The sequence below is a fragment of the Hemiscyllium ocellatum genome, chromosome 5 (assembly GCF_020745735.1).
Source record: "Hemiscyllium ocellatum isolate sHemOce1 chromosome 5, sHemOce1.pat.X.cur, whole genome shotgun sequence".
NCBI classification, from domain to species: Eukaryota; Metazoa; Chordata; class Chondrichthyes; order Orectolobiformes; family Hemiscylliidae; genus Hemiscyllium; species Hemiscyllium ocellatum.
In genome coordinates, this window is record NC_083405.1 from 75,800,989 (window position 1) to 75,822,215 (window position 21,227).

At 40.7% G+C, this 21,227-nt stretch overlaps 1 protein-coding gene across 1 annotated transcript in view; it reads right to left on the reverse strand.

Moving 5' to 3' along the window:
• The window catches only part of stk17a (serine/threonine kinase 17a), a 112,632-nt gene that overhangs the window by 62,810 nt on the left and 28,595 nt on the right, over window positions 1–21,227 (reverse strand). Inside the window, exon 2 of the mRNA XM_060825505.1 lies at window positions 15,175–15,387. Within this exon, the coding sequence (XP_060681488.1) occupies window positions 15,175–15,387 (213 nt within the window). The remainder of the gene's footprint in view (window positions 1–15,174; window positions 15,388–21,227) is intronic.

Here is a 21,227-nt window from a genome sequence, read left to right on the forward strand (position 1 = left end):
TTTCCTCTGTAACAAATATTAAGGTAACCAGTTTCTACTAAGTTTATTTTTGTCTCATTGCCTTTCAAAATAAAGATCTAACATTGAGAGTTTTCCAATCCGCTGGAACTTTTCTAAAATCCAAGAATTCTCGGAAGATTACAACCAGTGCATCTACCATCTCTGTAGCTACTTGCTTTAATTCTAAAGATGCATCCCATCAGTTCCAGGGGAATTATCAGACTTTACTCCCATTATTTTCCATAGCACCTTTTTCTCTGGTAATAGCTTAACTATTTATTTAATTATTTTCTTTTCCCCCTTGATCATTTAGTAATTTTGGAAGACTATTCATGTTTTCTGTGAAGATTAATTTAAAGAATGTATTCAACTCCTCTGCCATTTTCTGGTCACCTATTATTACAGAATGAGACTGGATAAGTAAGGGGCTTATGTTCACTTTGGCTTTTGTCTTCCATTTTATAAATTTAAAGAAGCTTTACAAATTGTCAATGATCCTAACAAATGTATTGGACTGTGCACAACTCTTGAATGATTTGATGACAACTTCCATCCTGATTTCATCCCAAACCACAAAAACCCATTATATTCAATTAATAAATGACAGAACTGCTCCTGTTGTTCAATATCTTCCTTCCTGTGACATCCAATCATCCCACTTTATTCTCATGCTATCCTTGAAGGACTTGTTTAGAGAGAAATTCAATCATTGGACACAAGGCCAGTTAGACCACCACAATATCACTGTTTGATTATTTAACTTCAGCAATGGTGTCAATGACCAGGTATGGCTGAACATGTTCCAGATGAGAAGCCTTTTTCTTTATGCAATCCTCTAAAAATCAGAGGCTCCAAACTTTCCTCCGCCATATATTGAAGCCACCTTCAATCCATTCTTTAATGTAAACATGGATGTTGATTCCTCTTGGGAATTCCTGTTTTTGGGATGCTTTCTCTTGAAGAATACTGTTGGCTTAAGCTGGCAGGAATGTCAAAACTCATGGGAGTCTCAAACATGTTCTTAATACAGGCCAGTCTGTGTCAATCCTTTGTCAATTTTCATTATAAATCACTGAAATGCGATAAGTCTGTCATTGAGTTCTGCTGGGTGATGCTGTGGAAACGTAGTCTTCTACGACAGTATAAAATTGCTTCACTTCATAAACCTAATATATTACTGAGAGTTGGCTTTGGAATTCGCAATGTCTTTTGCTATGCTGATTTTAGGGTAAAGTTTCAGATATATCTATGAGAAACTAAGAATTCCTCTCAGTGAAGGACATAAGCTTTTTAATAAGGCATCTGCCTAAGCTGCATAGAGAACTTCTTTCAATCTCGAATGTTCTTCTCGGTTGTCTTGAATTCTGTAGCTGCTGCAAGCTCAACTCTTTAAAGTTGATCTGGCCTGTGTAAAAGAGTTCCAACTATTGCTATATTGGAGGGTGGGATTGGCATAAACACTGTACACACAAGTGAGATGGTAGCCTTGTCAGCTTACATTTCCATGTGTCCACACGCGTCATTGAACAGCCACCGTCAATGGTGTGTTAGTTTATGAGTCCGTTAACAGTAGGTTTACACCAGGGCAAGTTTGTTTTCAGTACTGAGTGGATGTTAAGTAGAAAAAGTTGGTATTTTTGTGGCTAAAAGATGGGATTTAACTTTTACATGAGATTGACTATTACTCAAGTACTTTCGGTACTTCAATGGCAAAAGGGGTTACATAAAACTAGTGAGACTTATTTCCAAGGGCTTTATTTTCTATCCTTTAAATAGTGGTCTTTCAATCACAAATTGGGCAATCCAAAGTCATTGATAACACAGACAAAATAAAAAAAAGTTTACTCATTTTGGCATGAATTAAGAACGGAATTCTAGTTCTATAAAAAGTAGCGCTTGCAAACCCGCTGTGGAAAAATAAAGTCTAACTTCCCCTTAGGAAAACAATTTGCTCTCAAATGAAAGGTTTTGTTATGAATAGCATCCTGTCCTAACTAAACAGTGAGCCCCTGGTAACTGAAGGGTTCTCTTTAGTCAAACCATGAACATGAATTGTCACGTGCTGAAAGCACAGTGACATAAATGAATTCACAGCAGGAAACCAGCAAGCAATGAGGCCAAGTTTATGTGCCAGATGTAATGTTACTTTTGCTCTCCAAACAGCCATTAAAAGTACATGACTGTGCTTTCTAATTTCTCTATAAAGTCTATTACTAGTCAAGTACATTATATAGCTCAAAATGGAAGAGGTATTTTGCATGCTTTCCACTAAAACTCCAAGCACAGTCCTGAAAAGAGAAAAGGTTGACAAATCTCCACAGAATATTGAACTACCTGAATTCTACAATTCACGTTTACTGCACTCAAATCCAACTTCAAAACCTACTAACAAAAAGATACAATTTGTGCCTTTTGTTTCTCTGCTGGGAAAATTCAGACAGGGTTTCCTCAATCATAAAAGGATGTCAACAGACACTTATGCAAACAAACTGGTTAGCTGCTCCTCCATTTAAATGAATTGAAATTAACCCATTACTTGTCCACCATTCTTTCAAAGAAAATCAGCTATGCAACTGTGGCTCCAACATATGTGAGAGACTAAAGAAACCAAGTCCTATCCACAGTGCTCAAACAATGAATGCTTTGAGCATTAAACAATTTAATTCCCATGGAAATGGAGTATTAAATGTGAAAGGAATTCTTACAATACAGCAAGCACAAACAATACTGCAAAAACAATTATGATTGAAACATATTTTCAAATGTTTATGTAAAAATACTTGGAAAAAAATGAGATTACAATTATTAATTCAGAGTATCAATGGTTGTTCACATGAATATTGTTGCTAATTCTCCTCACATACCTAACTTCTAAAAATGTTACTACTTTGATCAGCTGCACATAGTATATTGCGTTCAGAGTAAAATTTGAATTGTAGAGATTGGAAGTAGCCACTTGCTGTTATTAATACCACTGGCTGAGTTCAAATGATCAAACATTTTGTTCTGTTTTGAAAATAAATGACCTTAAATTGTTTGCAGACTACACACATATTTTGCTTATACATTTTACCATGTCAGTAAGACAAATACCACACATACCCTTCAAAGTCAAATTTGAGACAAAACATGTGATAATAAGTAATGGATCAATGATGACACAAGTAATCTATTCTGATGAAAGCTCATCATCCTAAAAGATTAACTCAGTTTCGCCCTACAGATAATGCTTAACCAGCTAAAGGTTTTCCAGTACTTTTTGTCCTTATTCTGGCACGTTTTCTTTCAGTGGTGAAATAATGGAGACAATTATCAGCATAAAGTATCCACTTTCACAAAACTTGCTTGGAAAATACTCATGGGTTTTGCTATACACATCATGCTAAACTGCAAAAAACTCAACTTAAACGTTGCACTTACTTTATGTAAAAATAAGAAGTGTTCATTAATATTTCAGAAAAGCAACCAGACAGAAAGACTGCAAAAAAACAAAGTATTTAAATAATAAATTAACAATAAATTATCAAATTGGATGCAGCTTATTCTGCACAGATTGTATTCCTCTCGACATATTCTGAGTCAGTCACCTATCATTCACTATCCTAATAAAAGACATAGTCAAATGGTCACAGATGTATAGCACAGAAAAAGCCTCTCCATCCCTCACATCCACACCAGTCAAAAACTACCACCTATTATAATGCCATTTTCCAACATTTGGCCCATTGCCTTGTATGTCTTGGCATCACAAATGCACATCTGAATACATCTTAAAATGTTATAAACTTTTCTGCCTCTATCATCCTTACAGGCAGTACTTTCCCATAATCCTCTGGGTGAAAAAGTTTGTCCTTACATCTCCTCTTCACCTTTATCCCCTTAAATCTATACCATCAGGAAGAAAAGTTTTTTCCTTTCTATCCTATCTCAATTTTGCCCTCTCTCAATCTCCTCTGCTCTCAGCATAACAATCCCAGTCTATCAATCTTTTTTCATGCTTAAATTAACAGAAAGTGATCAAAATCATTCCCAACATAAACAAGCTTACATTATTGTCAGACAACAGGCAGAGCTGTTATATAGGACCATTAATACAAGAAAACATCTGTCTCGGTCAGCAGCCTCTTGCTCCTACATCTGTCAGTCAGTCTCAGGTCTTTGAAGGGTTTGCAAACACAGCTGGATCACACTAGAGCACAATTTGCAATAAAACATTGCTCATGGCATCCAAAGCTCCTGCATGCATGTTCTTGTTTTGCCCAGTGCCATTGGTCTTGCAAGAAAATGCATTTTTGATTAAGAAAAAATAGATTTTTAAATATTACAACAAATACAAAACAATGCAAATCAAAACAGTACAAAAATAGTACAAAACCAAACCCAAATAAAAAAAAAAATCCCCAATCCATCCTCCTATACGAATGTATAAACATATATAGAGAAGTATAAAATTTAAAAAACCTGAACTAGCTATTTAACTAACTAAATAAATACCTAACAACAAACAAATAAATAGTAATAACTCAGCCCAGTCAACAAAACACTCATACATTCACTGTTCATCCTCCCTGGATATTGGACTCATGAAACACAATCTTTACGGCTATATAAAAGCCCTTGTTAGTGTGGCAGATAAATCTGTGTCCAGGTATTTCAAAAAGGGTTGCCATGTCTTGTAAAAATTCTCAGTTTTATGGTGTACCATACCCGTGAGAAAATCCAGGGGAATATGTTCCATAACAATCTTCCACCAACCCGACAGGCCTTGGGGGGTTTTCTGATATCCAACTTAGCAAGATATTCTTCCTTGCACAGAATGTAAGAATATTGAAAAGTTTTGCCTTATGCGAGTCTGCAGGAAATACAATGGGTAGCCCAAAAGGAGCGAAATAGGGTCCTTCTCCACCCCTACACCTAAACTCCTCTCCATAGCACCCACCACAGCACTCCAATGTGTTTGAAGCCTGTCACAAGACCAAAGACAATGGGTAAGAGTACCCGTACAGACCTTGCACATGGGGCATGCTGAAGATACCTCTGGTATAAATTTTGACAAACGGTCTGGGGCTAAGTGGACCCTGTGGAGAATCTTCAACTGTAAAGCATGGGTCCTATTGCAAATTGATATCTTCCTTGCATTCTCCCAAATATCCTCCCATGCCTCTGAAAAAACTTCAACACCTTGCTCTCTTTCCCACATCTTGCAGAGTTGATCAGACTCATCTGAGGTGCACCCGCAAACCCCCCCCCCAACCCCCAACTGTTGATATAGAGTAGTGACAGGCAGTGTACTCTTAGCCCTTAGTATCCCTCTTTCTATGTCAGATTTGTAGGGGTCAAAAGTGTGGTCCTTTTTTGAATAAAATCCCAAACTTGAAAAAAGCGAAAGAGGTCTCTATTAGGTAACTCGTACTTCTGTACTAACTGATCGAAGGACATCATTACATCTCCCTCAAATAAATCACCCATGCAAGATATACCCCTAGCTGCCCAACGTTTAAATCCTGAATCTTTCATACCTGGTTGAAAACTTGGCATACCCACTAAAGGTGTAAACAAAGATGTTTTGCCAATATTACCTTCCCTCTGCCGAATTGCTCTCCATGCTTTAACAGTATTGATGACTATTGGGTTATGGCAATATTCCCTAACTGTCCTCACCTTGTCCAAAAACAGCAAACTGGTAAGGGGGCACCTTGCCTGGGAGACTTCGATATCTCGCTGTATTGAAAGAGGGTCCCCACAAACCCAATCGTAGGTCAAAAGCGGGCTTAATTGGTAATTTTTAATATCCGGAAGGTCTACTCCCCCCAATCTGTGAGGCAACTGCAGTTTGGCTAATTTAATGAGGGGCCGTTTACGGTGCCAGATAAAGGAGCTGAACCAACCATTCAGTCTCCTGAGTGTTTGTTTATTGAAATTCAGGGGAAGCAGCCGTATACGGTATAGCAAACGAGGGAGAATATTCACCTTAATTAGCGCTATCCGACTCAACCATGAGACTGGAAGTACCTCCCATAATTGAGTAAAATTGGCTTTGAACAGCCAATCCAGAACTGGAGTAATGAATATGCCCAAATACACAAAACCCCTCTATGACCACCTAAATGGGAATCTATAGTCATTCTCAAGAGCCAACTCTTTTGTAAGACCACTCATAGGCATAGCCTCTGATTTAGCAAAATTAACCTTATACACTGAAAAAGTGTCAAACGCGTGAATGCATTGTATCAGGCAAGGTACTGAGACTGCTGGATTTGTCAAGAAAATTAGAACATCATCTTCATACAACGAGATCGAATGTAATTTTGACCCCACTTCTGGAGCTGATATATTGAGATCCCCACGAATGGTGATTGAACCGTTGGCAGAGGCCAATGTAAAAAGTAATGGTGAAAGGGGACAGCCCTGTCAGCTGCCCCTAGAAATATTAAAATTACTGGATCGCACCCCGTTGATAATGACTGCAGCAGGAGGTACTGTAGAGAACCTTTACCCATCTCATGAAAACTTCGCCCAGACCAAACCGGTCTAGAGTATAGAAAAGGTACGGCCACTCCACTCGGTCAAGTTCCTTCTCTGCATCTAAAGAAATCACCAACCCTGTATTGACTGCTGTTGGCATGCTTGAATTACATTAAGCAGCCTCCTAATGTTATTGGAGGATCTGCGACCCTTTATGAAGCCCGTCTGATCCTCTTTAATAATAGAGGGTAACACAGTCTCCAGCCTTAACTCAAGAGCCTTACAGAGGATCTTAACGTCCACATTTAAGAGCAAGATGGGCCTGTATGAAGCACAGTCTTCTGGATCCTTCCCTTTTTTAAGGATAAGTGAAATATTGGCCTCTCTCAGAGATGGTGGGAGACAAACATGATTGAATGAATCATTAAACATATTCAGCATTGGGCCTGACAGTATACTTATAAATTCCTTATAGAATTCACTGGGAAGTCCATCAGGACCGGGCGCCTTTCCATTCTGAAGCTGCCTCACAGCTTCCTGCACTTCTTGCTCTGATAATGGGGCATTGAGAAAGGACTGTTGTTCGGGAGTCACACCCAGGAGCTTCAGATCTCTAAAAAAGGATTCCATTTTGGCCTTCTCCTCCTCACAATTCTCAGACTGATATAACTTAAGAGTAGAATCTCTGGAACGTCACATTAATCTTTTTAGAATCACATGTTAGGTTCCCAGACCCTTCCCTAATCACTGTAATGGTTTGTGGGGCACTTCTCTTTCTGGCAAGATATGCTAAGTATTTGCCTGGCTTATCACCATGCTCGTATAACCTTTGCTTTGCAAAAGCCAGGTTCTTTGCCGTCTGTGAGAGCACGGAATTTAGTGCAGACCGCAGTGTCATCATCCTCTGTAGCTTGACCAACGTGGGCATGTCAAAATAAGCCTTCTCAGCTGCCTTCAACCGTGCTTCAAGGAGACGTTGCTGCTCACCCTTCTGCTGCTTCCTACTTGTGGAATATGAAATAACTAACCCTCTGGCAAAAGCTTTGACAGTTTCCCAGAGAACAGATGAGCTATCAACCAAGCCTATGTTGATGTCTAGGAATGCCCGAAATTCCCTAGAGAAATACTCCACAAATACACAAACCAAATACACAAAACCCCTCTATGACCAGCTAAATGGGAATCTATAGTCATTCTCAAGAGCCAACTCTTTTATAAGACCACTGATAGGGTTTTGCTGTCCATGAGAATAAAGGGTTCCATCCCCAAGTACCTTGAATCCACTGTAACATCCTTAACTTTAACCATGAGGTACACTGGAGCATGATCAGATATGGCAATATTACCAATTGTACAGGATGCACCATATCCAGGGTTACCGCAGGGGTCAGAAAAAAAAAAATCAATCCTCGTGTGACATCTGTGCAGATTGGAGAAAAATGTGAAATCCCTACCTGTAGGGTGGAGACACCTCCAGATGTCCACCAACCCTAATTCCCCACACAAACCCAATAACGTTTCAGTTTGTGCAGAGGGTATCGAGGGACCTTTAGGCAACCTGTCTATTGTGGGGTCCATGAGGCAGTTAAAATCTCCCTCTATAATGATGTGCTGAGACTTATCAGTTTAGAAAAAGCAGCTACCAAGAATTTAAGAGGATGAGCTGGGGGACAATAAACATTTAAATTGCCATATTCTTCCCCATTTATCAAGGCTTTAAGAATTACAAACCTCCCGTATGTGTCTTTAAGACATTCCAACAATTTAAATGAGAGATTATTCCTTACCAATATAGCCACTCCCCTACTTCTGGTATTAAATGATGAAAAATAAACTCGGTCAATGCCATTCTGCTGTAATTTCAGATGCTCCTTGTCATCCAAATGTGTGTCCTGTAACAAAGCAATATCCACCTTCTCCTTTCTAAGACTCAAGAGTACCTTCTTCCTCTTAATTGGTGAGTGACTTCCCTTGATGTTCCAGGTACACCATTTAATCAAATCATTAGCCATAATCTTCTGCAATTACATTTAAATTCCAGAGAGGAGGAACCCGAACCACAAATTGCTGAGCCTTAGTGTCGCATGGCCTACCAAATATAAAAACTACATAAATCAAAACACTACATTTAACAAACGTACAAAATTATTAAAAAACAACAAAAACTAGAAAACAAACCAACATATAAAGCGCCAATAGCACTGAGTAGGGGAACTCACCACCTGTCTGGAGGGGGCAATTACCCATCCCGAACTGCCCATAAATAGGCATCTAACCATATCAACCACCTTCACTTCTCCCAGCTAGAGGCACATCGCAAGCACAAGCTAAAAAGAGTAAACATCCCATAGAATATCAATATGAATAAAAAAACATGCTTTTATAAAAAAAGGGAATAAATACCCCACCCATCCTTTGGTATGTCCTAACTTAGAAATTTAAAATGTACATCTTAACCACCGCCAGACATAGTTTGAACCAAATTATCATCAATAGAGGTAAAAAAAAGGGGAAAAACAAAGCTCCAACAGGATTTCCTCCATTTCTTTTACAGAATGATAAACGCATACACAAGCAACAATATTTATACATACTACAATTGTTTAAATTAGGTTAGTATGTCCACAAAGTATCTTGCCTTCTCCGATGTGTCAAAGAGATGCATGGATCCATCTAAGGTGATCCGAAGCACTGCCGGATATCTCAGGGAGTACTGAATCCCAAGCTCCTTCAATCTTCTCTTGACACCATCATATGATTTTCATTTCTGGATCACCGCCGCTGAAAAGTTCTGAAAAAACATGATCTTGGACCCCTCATAAATTAGGGCCTTTGGATCCTTCCTCTGGAGTCTGGAAGCCTCCATGACTCACTTCTTATCCCGGTAATGATGGAACCGCACCAGGAAAGGACAAGACCCATGCTGCGACCCAGTGAGCCCTCTCTATCTTCAATCCTCTCATGCCAGTCTCCAAGTCAAGGAATTTCGGAAGCCAATCTTCAACAAATTCCACAGGCCACTCACCTTCCTTAACCTCAGGCAGACCAATGATCCAAATGTTTTTTCTCCTGCCCCTGTTTTCAAGATCATCCACTTGGTCACACAAATTACGAACCTGTATCTTCAGGACTTGGATCTCTTCCTTGAACTGGCATCAGCTTCCACCGCTGTGACCCTGTGCTCCACCTCATCTGTCCTCTTCTCCAAGTCTCCCAGCTGCTGCTCATGCTTCTGCAGCATGAGAGAGACTGGAGCCAGCTTCTCTTCAATCTGTTTCCCTGACATCTCGCGAGATTTCGAAAGCTGGTTCACCAGGTCCTGGAGAGTAATCGACTGAGGCTGCTGCAGGCTGAGCTGCAAGCCCAGCCTCAGATGCTCCTCCTCCCTTTATAGGCATTTCTAGACAGCTGAAAATACAGGTAAGTCAATTTTTAAATGTTTCTTGGGCTCCACAATCTTTCCAACGCTCCAAGAAATCCTGATGACCTGGGTTGGGTGGGTTAAAGGACCATCCTGCTCCTGCTGCGATGCGAAGCTCTGCAGTGTGATCTTCTCAGATCGCCGCCATCTTAGATCCCCCAGAAAATGCATTTAATGATGGAAAGTTGGTCTCTGCTGAGGGCTTCATTGTCTATGAAGTCACATTCATGATTCAAGACTCACTGTATATACGAGTTTAGGATTAGATTAGATTCCTACAGTGTGGAAACAGACCCTTCGGCCCAACAAGTCCACACCAACCCTCCGAAGAGTAACCCCACCCAGACACATTTCCCTCTGACTAATGCATCTAACACTATGGGCAATTTAGCATGGCCAATTCACCTGACCTGCACATCTTTGGACGGTGGGAGGAAACCAGAGCACCCGAAGGAAACCCACACAGACATGGAGAGAATGTGCAAACTCCACATAGTCACCCAAGACTGGAAACGAACCTGGGTTCCTGGCGCTGTGAGGCTGCAGTGCCAACCACTGAGCCACCATGCTAAGATATCTGCCAGACATTCAAGAGACAACCAAAGGAGTTGCTGGCCTCAGCCTGTTGACTGCACATGTCCTCAGTGATACTGGCAGATAATGCAACCTAGACAGGCAAACTAGTCCACTGATATAAGACTGTGACTGTACATGCTTATACATAGTATACTGTAATTTCCTCAGCATTTTCATAAAGTATTCTGTTAACTAGTTCATTAGTAAGGCTGTTGCTGCCATAAGGAAACAGTTTACAATGATCTACATTGCTTCCTGCAAGTTTAACAGAACGTCACGTTTGTTAGTGAACAAATCTATCAGTTCTTTTGCAGCTTTGATATACACCAGTAGTTGGTTACAAGTTGAAGAGCTTGTTATTCATTCAGAGGTAGATGCACCAGCTTTCCTTCAAGCCTGCCCTTACGTCTTGAAGCATCAACCAAAGGAAAGAAAGAAGAGGGTCAGTGGCAGAACACCCTTTTGGAGAGCTCTCCATCCTGCTTGACCTGACTTTTCTACAATTAACAGACACTAGCGAGGAGCCTTCGAGGACACGCCAATCTAGATGATGCTTTCTAAAGTTCGTAGTGACTGACTGTATCACATGCCATGATGAGATGTACAAAGGTACTGGGCAGGCCCATGGTGTTTTTCTCTACTTATCTTCTAGATTTATTGCTGCAGAAAGATCAAATCTTTTACCTTCCTATTGTGCCCAATGCAGTTCCGACTTTCAGGTAGACTTTCTTGCAGCTATTATTGAACAAGTCGTTTTGAAGATTTTACTTTCAATGGGAGTATGATGGTGCATCTATGGCTTAAATAGCCTCAAGTTATTTGAAAGGCCTGAAGCACTGTCCATTTCCCTCAGCATGCTGTAAACAGATCAATAAGCCTACAAGTATGATAGCTCTTCCCTGGTCATGGACTTTGGCTGAAATCCCGTTTAGTTTGGGCGCTGTGTAAGATTTTAGTTGTACAATAGCAGTCTTGATACCTTAGTGGTTTGGTGGTTCACTTTCTTCTGGAAATTCTTTGCAACAGATGTATGGAAGATTCTCGGATGCCATAAGCAGTGATAAAGTATTAGATAAATGTAAAAAATTCTCATTTAAGTAGTTGGAGTACTGTATGAAGTTTTTGGCCCCTTATCATAGGAAAGATGCACTGCCATGGAGCATGTTCAAAGGAGATTCACAAGAATAGTCCCAGGAATTAAAAGGTTAACATATGAAGAACATTTGAGGATTCTAGGTCTATATTCAATGGAATTTAAAAGGATGAGGGGGCATCTAATTGAAACATACAGGATACTGAACGGCCTGAACAAAGTAGATATTGAGAAGATTCCATTGGTAAGACAAACTAGGACCAGAGGGCACAGCCTTACAGTAAAGGACAACCTTTCATAACGAATATAAAGGAGAAACTTCTTCAGCCAGAGAGTGGTGAATTTATGAATTCATTGCCACAGAAGGCTGTGGAGGCCAGGTCATTTAGTATATTTAAACTAAGACATAAGTTCTTGAGTGTCAAGGATTATGGGGAGAAAGCGAGAGAATGGGTTGAGAAACTTATCAGCCATGATTGCATGGCAGAGCAGGTGCAATAGGCTGAAGGCCTAATTTCTGTTCCTATGTCTTATGGTCTTAAGTAACGTAGACTGCTCCATCATGATGTGACTGGAACCTAAGCAGAGTTCTAAGATGTACAAGTGTAAAAATAGGGAAAATGACAAACATAGATTTCTAATTGATTTGGTAATCTGGAGTTCAATTTTGGTGAATGAGATTTACCTTTGATTATTTCAGATAGTGGTCTCCAAGTACTTCTCTAGAACATACTGCTTTGATTTCCATCCTACTGCCCAAGCCACATCCAGATAAACAGTATTACTGTAGAAATATTTTATTTGTTTGAAGCTCAAAAATATGTGATAGCAAGTTACTAAAGATGTGAAAATTCAGAATATGACTTTCTCCTGCAAGCCCCTCCCCACCAGAAGGTTCTCTCAGATTCTTTAAGGTTTGGTAATCTCAGACTGTGAGCATATGTTGTTTTGTTTAGAGCATGACACCAGTGCAATTTATCTGTTGCTTGTCAAAACATCAGAAAATACCATCAGGTATTATTGTCAATTAGCTCAGAGATTTATTCTCAGTTTCTCTTTTCTATCCGTTCCATTCAATTTTTTTTTCATTTTCCTCACTTCAGCTCATTCAAGGGCAGAGGGTGAGGAGAAAGGAGATGTCACAAAGTTGAAAGCACACCTTTACAATCATCACCAGTGAGACAATATGTTTTTCCAAAAGGGTGTAGCTTCAAAACAGTAGCCTGAAATTGCACTGAACTCTTATCCAGATCCTAGGATATAAGAAACAACCAGAAATTTGACTCAGTGTGGAAAGTAGTACTACATCCACCCCAGTCACAACATGAATCAAGATCCATTGGGACCAATCTGCTCTGTGCCATCTATCTTGCCAACAAAGTAAACCAGCCTTGTCCAGTATTTCGACCAGCTGGGATCATAACATAATCCAGCACTAACCTTTCTGAGCTCCCCCCATACCAACCCTTCTGATATCTAACTGCTCTCCATCTCTCTCCCCAACACAACCCTTTCCCAGCTCCTACTGCTGGCTTTTCTGATCTTCCCCACTTCTCAGTGCTAGCCCTTTCAATCTGTTATGTTCAGGAGCACCTGGTATATCCAGCTCTCAATGTCTTCAAATTAACTTTGCTATAAAAGGAGCACTAAAGTAACTTAGAAGTATGCTGGTGATAAAAATATGATGCACTTGATGCTTGCCTTATACAAATTTATTATTTGCAAAATATTTCAACAATATGCTGATTTAATGCAGTTTGAAATATCTAGATTATATTATATATCTGGATTTAGAATATATAGTGAAATAAAGTCAATAGTCTAGCAGTTTAAAAAGAAAAGAATGACCCTATGCTTCAAGTGAAATCAGTTGAGGAATTTTTCACAGTCCTTTCAAAGAGAAAGTACAGGATATAGAAAATGAAACTTAACAACACAACAGAATCAAGACAATTCAGGGAATTTTCTACTGAGGGATGGAAATGCCACCTCCACAGTTCTCATTAAGACCAAGTTCATAACTGGAAAACACTTACACTGGGAAAAGCCTAAAAGTTACAATAGACAAAAATATCATACGCAAGGGAGGATGAAATAAAAATTTCTCAAATCTTTCAAATGCCTTAGCCTATAATCAACTTTTAATTACATAATTCATACAAGCAAACATACAAACTAGGAGTAGATTTACCTGCCAGTCCAGCTGGTTCCGTATCAATAAGATCATGGCTGTTCTGGTTGTGGCCTCAAATCTACTTCCTTGTTGACACCCACTAACTTCTGGCACCTTAAGTAAAAAGAGTCTTTCTGCCTTTTAAAAATATTCAATGTCACTGCCTCTACCGTTCTCTGAACACAGAGACTCTCAAAATGCAGAAAGAAATCCTATTTCCAGCTTAAATAGGGAGACACCTTACATTTTTAAACTGCACCCCTTAGTTCTAGTCTCTCCCACAGGGGGAAACATCCTTTCAGCATACACACATACCCCACCCCTCCCACTAACTGCCCTTGTTTACCTCAATTAGATTGCCTTTCATTCTTTAAAACTTTAATGAATAAAAGGCCCAACCTGTCCGCATAAGACAATTCCTTCATCCTAGGAATCAGTTAATTGAACTTTCTATGAATTGTTTTCAATACAATTATGATTTCTTAAATAAGGCAGCGAAACTACAGAGTCCTCTCCAGTCTCAGTAATGCCCTGCACAACTGCAACAAACCATCCCTACTTTTACATTATTACAATGCTCCATTTGCCTTTCTAGTTATGTGCTGCCTGTTCACTGAAGTTTGTGATTCAAGATACACAGCTTCTCTGTACCTCAGCAATTTTGCTGTTTTAAATAATGCACTCATTTCCTATCATTTCTGCCAAAGTGGACAAGTTCACATTTTCTCACATTATACTTTATTCACAACTGTTTAAAGCTCACTTAAGCTGCATCCCTTTACAGACTCCTTAGTACCTCTTCACAACTTATTATCTCATCTCATCAGAAAATTTAGCGACCATGCATTCAGTCTCTTTGTAGAAGTCACAAAAATAAATTATACATAGTTAAAGCTTCCAACATTGATCTCTGTGGCAGCAACTAGGAGACAGTGAGGACTGCAGGTGCTGGGAGAGTCAGAATCAGTAAAAAGTGTGGTGCTGGAAAAAGCACAGCAGGTCAGGCAGCAGAGGGGCAGGAGAGTCAAAGTTTTGGGCAGGACCTTTCGCCCGGACTGGGGAAGGGAGAGGGGGCTGAGAAATAAGTAGGGGGAGGGAATAAGGCTGGGGGCAAAGTTGGTGGGATGGTGATCGGTGGATGCAGGTAGGAGGTGGTTGTGATTGGTCAGTGGGAAGAGTGGAGCCGATAGCATTCCACTCCTTACATCTTGTCAACCTGAAAATGACCTGTTTATGTTGGCTCAATCCACTACTAATTGATTAACAAACCTTTTGCCCATGCTAATAAGTCACTCCTGCACAATGAGCTCTTATTTACTATACTCATGTCGAGACAGTGCGTTAAAAAATCAGTAATTTTAATAACCAACTTCAATTATTTAAATATTCTGGAGTTAAAATATAAACTACAGAAAGAATAAAAAGAATTTAAAAAACTATACTTACTATTCCAAAACTAGAATCATTTCTGATGCTGTTTCATAGACTTCATACAGGTTGATGACCCAAGGATTGGATTCAGCCAATTCTAATACTGCAATCTCGTGAATAATTTCCATTCGACAGTCTTGACCCTTCCTTCTTTTTCTCATGAATTTGGCAGCATATTCCTTCCTTGTTGCTTTCTCGGTACATTTTTTTACAACTGCAAATTTACCTCTGTGCAAACAAGAGAGAGATAGCTCTTCAGTTTAAGTTGACCGAATCATTCAAAACTTTGCAATAGACGTGGAAACTTTAAATCGTTAAAACTTGCTTAATTCTAAGGCAAATGAACAATTACAACTATTTCTAGTTGGCATTTTGAGAAATTATACTGTACTTTTCTCTGCTTTAAAACATGAGTTCAAATCTAAGAATCAGATTTCTTGCAATGCAGCCAGCAATTGTGGTTAACTTTCTTTTGTTGCTCTTCAGTTAGTTTCCAAAGTACATGGGTTCAAAACATCAAAGTATGCACTGTTTAATATTTAAACAAACAGCCAGCTTTTGAAAGTAATAGTGAAGCAGAAAATTAGCAATAAGATGTACTTTCTCAGCGAATAGCCAAGAAGGTGCATAAACACAACCATGATCTGGTATAAAGTTAAAAAAATCACAAAACACCAGGTTACAGTTCGACAGGTTTATTTGGAAACACTAGCTTTCGGAACGCGCTCCTTCATCAGGTGGTGATGAAGGAGCAGTGCTCCGAAAGCTATGGCTTCCAAATAAACCTGTTGGACTCTAAACTGGTGTTGTGTGATTTTTAACTTTGTCCTCTTCAGTCCAACACCGGCACCTCCACAGCATGATCTTGGATAGCAATGTGAACCCGAATCACATTAAAATTGCATGTAGTATTTTAAATGAGTATTTTCTTCTCTCTTTTACTATTATCTTCTACCCAAAAATAAATTTTAGCAAACCATACATAAAATCTAATAAAGATATAAATTTAGGATTATAACAAGCTACAATTAGAAGAGAATTCTACAATTAGATCACAATTTAAATTTAATGAATACCAAACTGGAAGAAGCCATAATTTAACTGAACAGCAGGATTGATTGGCAGTACAAACAACAAAGAATAATACAGCATAGGAACAGGCCTTTCGGCCCTCCAAGCCTGCGCTGACACATTTTGCCTTTCCATACTAAAACCATCTTCACTTACAGGATCCATATTCCTCTATTCCCTTCCTATTCATGTATTCATCCGGGTATCTTTTGAATGCTGCTGTTATGCCTATTTCCACCACCTCCTCTGGCAGCACGTACCAGGCACTCACCACCCTTGTGTGAAAAACCTGCCTCGTACATCTATTTTAAGTGTCACACTCCCTGCACCTTGAACCTGCATCCCCTAGTAATCGACCCCTCTATTTTGAGAAAAAGCCTCAAAATTTCCACTCTATTCATGTTATGATAAACTTCTTTCAGGTCACTGCTCAATCTCTTATGTTCCAGTGAAGACAAACCCAGTCCTTCTGCATAGCTAAAATCCCCCATACCAGGCAACATCCTGGTAAACCACTTCTGTACCCTCTCCAAAGCATCCGCATTCTTCTGGTAGTGTAGTGACCAGAATTATGTGCAATATTCAAAGTATGGCCTAAATAAATTACTATAAAGCTGCAGCATAACTTGTCTATCCTTATACTCAGTGCCCATTCCAATGTGGGCCTTATCTACCAGCACTGCCACCTTCAGTGAATTGTGGACCTGCACACCCAGATCCCTCTGCATATCAATACTCCTAAGGGTTCTACTATTCACTGTATAATTTCACCTGTATTTGACCATCCAAAATGCATCACCACACACTTGTCTGGATTAAACGCCAACTGCCATTTTTTCTGCCCATGCCTCCAACTGATCTATAATCCTGTTGTATCTTTGACAACCCTCCTCACTATCACACCTCCACCAATCTTTGCATTGTCTGCAAACTTACTAATTAGACCAGCCATGTTTTTCTCCAGATCATTTATGCAGACCATGAACATCAGAGGCCCCAGCACTGATTCCTGTGGAAGACCACTATCACAACCTTCTATTGAGAAAAGCATCCTTCCACTGCTACCTTTCACCTGCTCCAATCCCGACCTCACCATCAAGCCAGCAGATAAAGGGGGCACAGTGGTAGTCTGGTGCACTGACCTCTACATCACTGAAGCCAGATGCCAACTTGAGGACACCACTTCCTACCGCCCCCTCGACCAGGACCACATCACCAAACCATCATCTCCCAGACCATACAGAACCTCATCACCTCAGGAGATCTCCCACCCATAGCTTCCAACCTCACAGTCCAGGAACCCTGCACTGCCCGGTTCTACCTCCTTCCCAAGATCCACAAGCCTGACCACCCTGGCCGACCCATTGTCTCAGCATGCTCCTTGCTCCTGCACTCATTTCTACCTACCTCTACACTGTCCGATCCCCCCAGTCCAGGAACTCCCCACATACATTCAAGACACCACCCACGCCCTCCACCGCCTCCAAGACTTACGTTTCCCTGGCCCCCAATGTCTCATCTTCACCATGGATATCCAATCCCTCTACTCCTATATCTGCCATGACCAGGGCCTCCAAACCATCTGTTTCTTCCTCTCCTGATGTCGCAAAAGTACTCTTCCACCGACACACTCATTCGTTTGGCCGAACTGGTCCTCACCCTTAACAATTTCTCCTTCGAATCCTCCCACTTACTCCAGACCAACTGGTAGCCATACGCACCCATAATGGCCCCGGCTATGCCGGTCTCTTTGTTGGCTACGAGAAAGTGAGGACTGCAGATGCTGGAGATCAGAGCTGAAAATGTGTTGCTGGAAAAGTGCAGCAGGTCAGGCAGCATCCAAGGAGCAGGAGAATCGACGTTTCGGGCATGAGCCCTTCTTCAGGAATGAGGAAAAAAAGTGTGCCAAGCAGGCTAAAATAAAAGGTAGGGAGGAGGGACTTGGGGGAGGGGCATTGGAAATACGATAGGTGGAAGGAGGATAAGGTGAGGGTGATAAGGTGAGGGTGATAAGGTGAGGGTGATAAGGTGAGGGTGATAAGGTGAGGGTGATAAGGTGAGGGTGATAAGGTGAGGGTGATAAGGTGAGGGTGATAAGGTGAGGGTGATAGGCTGGAGTGGGGTTGGGGGCGGAGAGGTCAGGAAGAAGATTGCAGGTTAGGAAGTGGTGCTGAGATCGAGGTTTGGGACTGAGACAAGGTGGGGGGAGGGGAAATGAGGAAACTGGAGAAATAGGAGTTCATCCCTTGTGGTTGGAGGGTTCCTAGGCGGAAGAAGAGGCGCTCTTCCTCCAGCTGTCGTGTTGCTATGGTCTGGCGATGAAGGAGTCCAAGGACCTGCATGTCCTTGGTGGAGTGGGAGGGGGAGTTGAAGTGTTGATCCACAGGGTGGTTGGGTTGGTTGGTCCGGGTGTCCCAGAGGTGTTCTCTGAAACGTTCTGCAAGTAGGTGGCCTGTCATATTGGGGAGAGCCCCCCCTCCCCGGCACCTTCCCCTGCCACCGCAGGAATTGCAAAACCTGATCCCACACTTTCTCCCTCACCTCCATCCAAGGCCCTAAAGGAGCCTTTCACATCCAAAGGTTTACCTGCACATCCACCAATATCATTTGTTGTATCCTTTGCTCCTGATGCAGTCTCCTCTAACTGGGGAGACTGGACGCCTCCTAGCAGAGCACTTTAGGGAACATCTCTGGGACACCTGCACCAATCAACCACACCACCCTGTGGCCCAACATTTCAACTCCCCCTCCCACTCTGCCGAGGACATGGAGGTCCTGGGCCTCCTTCACCGCCGCTCCCTCACCACCCAACGCCTGGAGGAAAAACACCTCATCTTCCGCCTCGGAACATTTCAACCCCAGGGCATCAATGTGGCCTTCAACAGTTTCCTCATTTCCCCTTCCTCCACCTCACCCCAGTTCCAAACTTCTAGCTCAGCATTGTCCCCATGACTTGTCCTACCTGCCTATCTTCTTTTCCACCTATCCACTCCACCCTCCTCCCTGACCTATCACCTTCATCCCCTCCCCCACTCACCTATTGTATTCTATGCTACTTTCTCCCCAGCCCCACCCTCCTCTCATTGATCTCTTCACCCTTCAGGCTCTCTGCCTGTATTCCTGATGAAGGGCTTTTGCCCAAAACATCAATTTTATTGCTCCTCAGATGCTGCCTGAACTGCTGTGCTTTTCCAGCACCACTAATCCAGAATCTGGTTTCCAGCATCTGCAGTCATTGTTTTTATCTCTTATAAAAAAGCCAGTTCCTACCGAGATATTCAAGTGAATATTAAATATTGAAGATGGAAATCAATTTTTCAAAAATTGGCAATTAAAATGAAAAGTTAAAACAAAAATGATTCACTGACCGCTACCAAGACTCGATTTCACAATGCATTCTTTGGACATGGAAATAAAAATTCACATGCAGTTGCAATTGCTCAGATTGACAATTTACAAAAAGCCATAGATGTTTGGGTTTTCCTGTTTTGACTACTTTCCTGCAGCAAGTAATTGTGCAAAAACCTTAAAGCAGCAACCAGATGAGCAGGTAAACATCACCATTCTGCTCCACATCTCTGACTAAGCCACTCTGAGAGTGCAACTACCAAATTTAAAAGCAACCTTAACTTGAACAGATGCAGTTCAAAAAGCTGAACATTCTTGGTCTTCTGGAAGGTAGACAAGGTTTTACTCTGGCATAGCTAAATACAGCTGCAAACAATTTAACTTTGATTTTCTGCCACTGAGACTCTATTCTTGCAAAAACCATTTCTGACCACATTTGAATACATAGTTAGATGAATACTTTTTGAATTACTTATTGTGGAAATCACTAGGTTTCAAATACAAGTGGAAAAGGAAAAAAATAGTTTGGTTTATGAATGCATTTTCCAAATTTTAATTTGCCATATGTTTATTGCATTACTGTACTTTCTGAAAATAGTTTCATGAGAGAAGGAGTAAAAGACTCATGTCATGACAGGATGGTGCTTTGCTTCTCGATTATGAGGTCATTTCCCACTTTGGCACATTGTCAAAAAGGAAATGGACTACCACACTGGGAACAGCTTTGACAATGTAGACGAGGCTAATTTTCAGATACTAGTCCAAATGTAATGTCATTTTCCACTGTCAATCACAAGGGTTGTAACCAAATGGCCTTGAGATCAGAGATCTTAAAATAAAAAGGTGTAACAATGATCTTTTCACAACTGTGTTATTATTGTTGGCAGACATTAAATGCTGACAGAAAGTAGGGACTGAATAACGCTTTCAACCTAGTCTGGCTCAAACCCGTTGCTGGAAACGTGCCTTGGGGTCAAATGTGGCACTCAAGGTGACAAACAGTTTGGTTTAAACTCAAATTACTGCCAAGGGCAGGGGTGCAAAGTAATGCACTAGAATGGTCACAGACATGGCAAATGGTTTCCAGTTTCCTTTACAGGATTCAAGACATCGACCTTCGGAAAAATCTCTGCTGGAGATGACTGAAGCAATAACTACCAAACAGTGTAATAGTCAGTAAATTTGAATCTTGGTCTAAATTAATCTGCCAGAACCATTTCAAGACAAACATTTTTAATGAAAATGCTAAGTATATTAAATATTGAATGCAGCCAAGTGGACACATCTGCATGCACAGATATCCTGTAGCATTGTTCAGAGTGAGTTAATGGATACAGTTAGGGTTATTATGCTGAGTAACAATCACACGTAATCATACCATTGATGTAGAGTGACTAAATAAGTCAACTCCTATTTTGGCCACAAGGCATTTTATCCATTGTTTGAGGATTGATTTCTGAAACAAGCCTTTTTTTTAAGAAACCATCACTCAGCAGCCTTTGATTACAATATTGATAAATAAGTGGCCTGGAGTATTTTACTTTCAATTGGAATCTTTATTCCTTGGAGATATGTGGGGAAAATGTTAGGATTATGGAATTGAGTGTGCCATAACAAAATTTCTTGAACATAATTATGATGTAACTGAT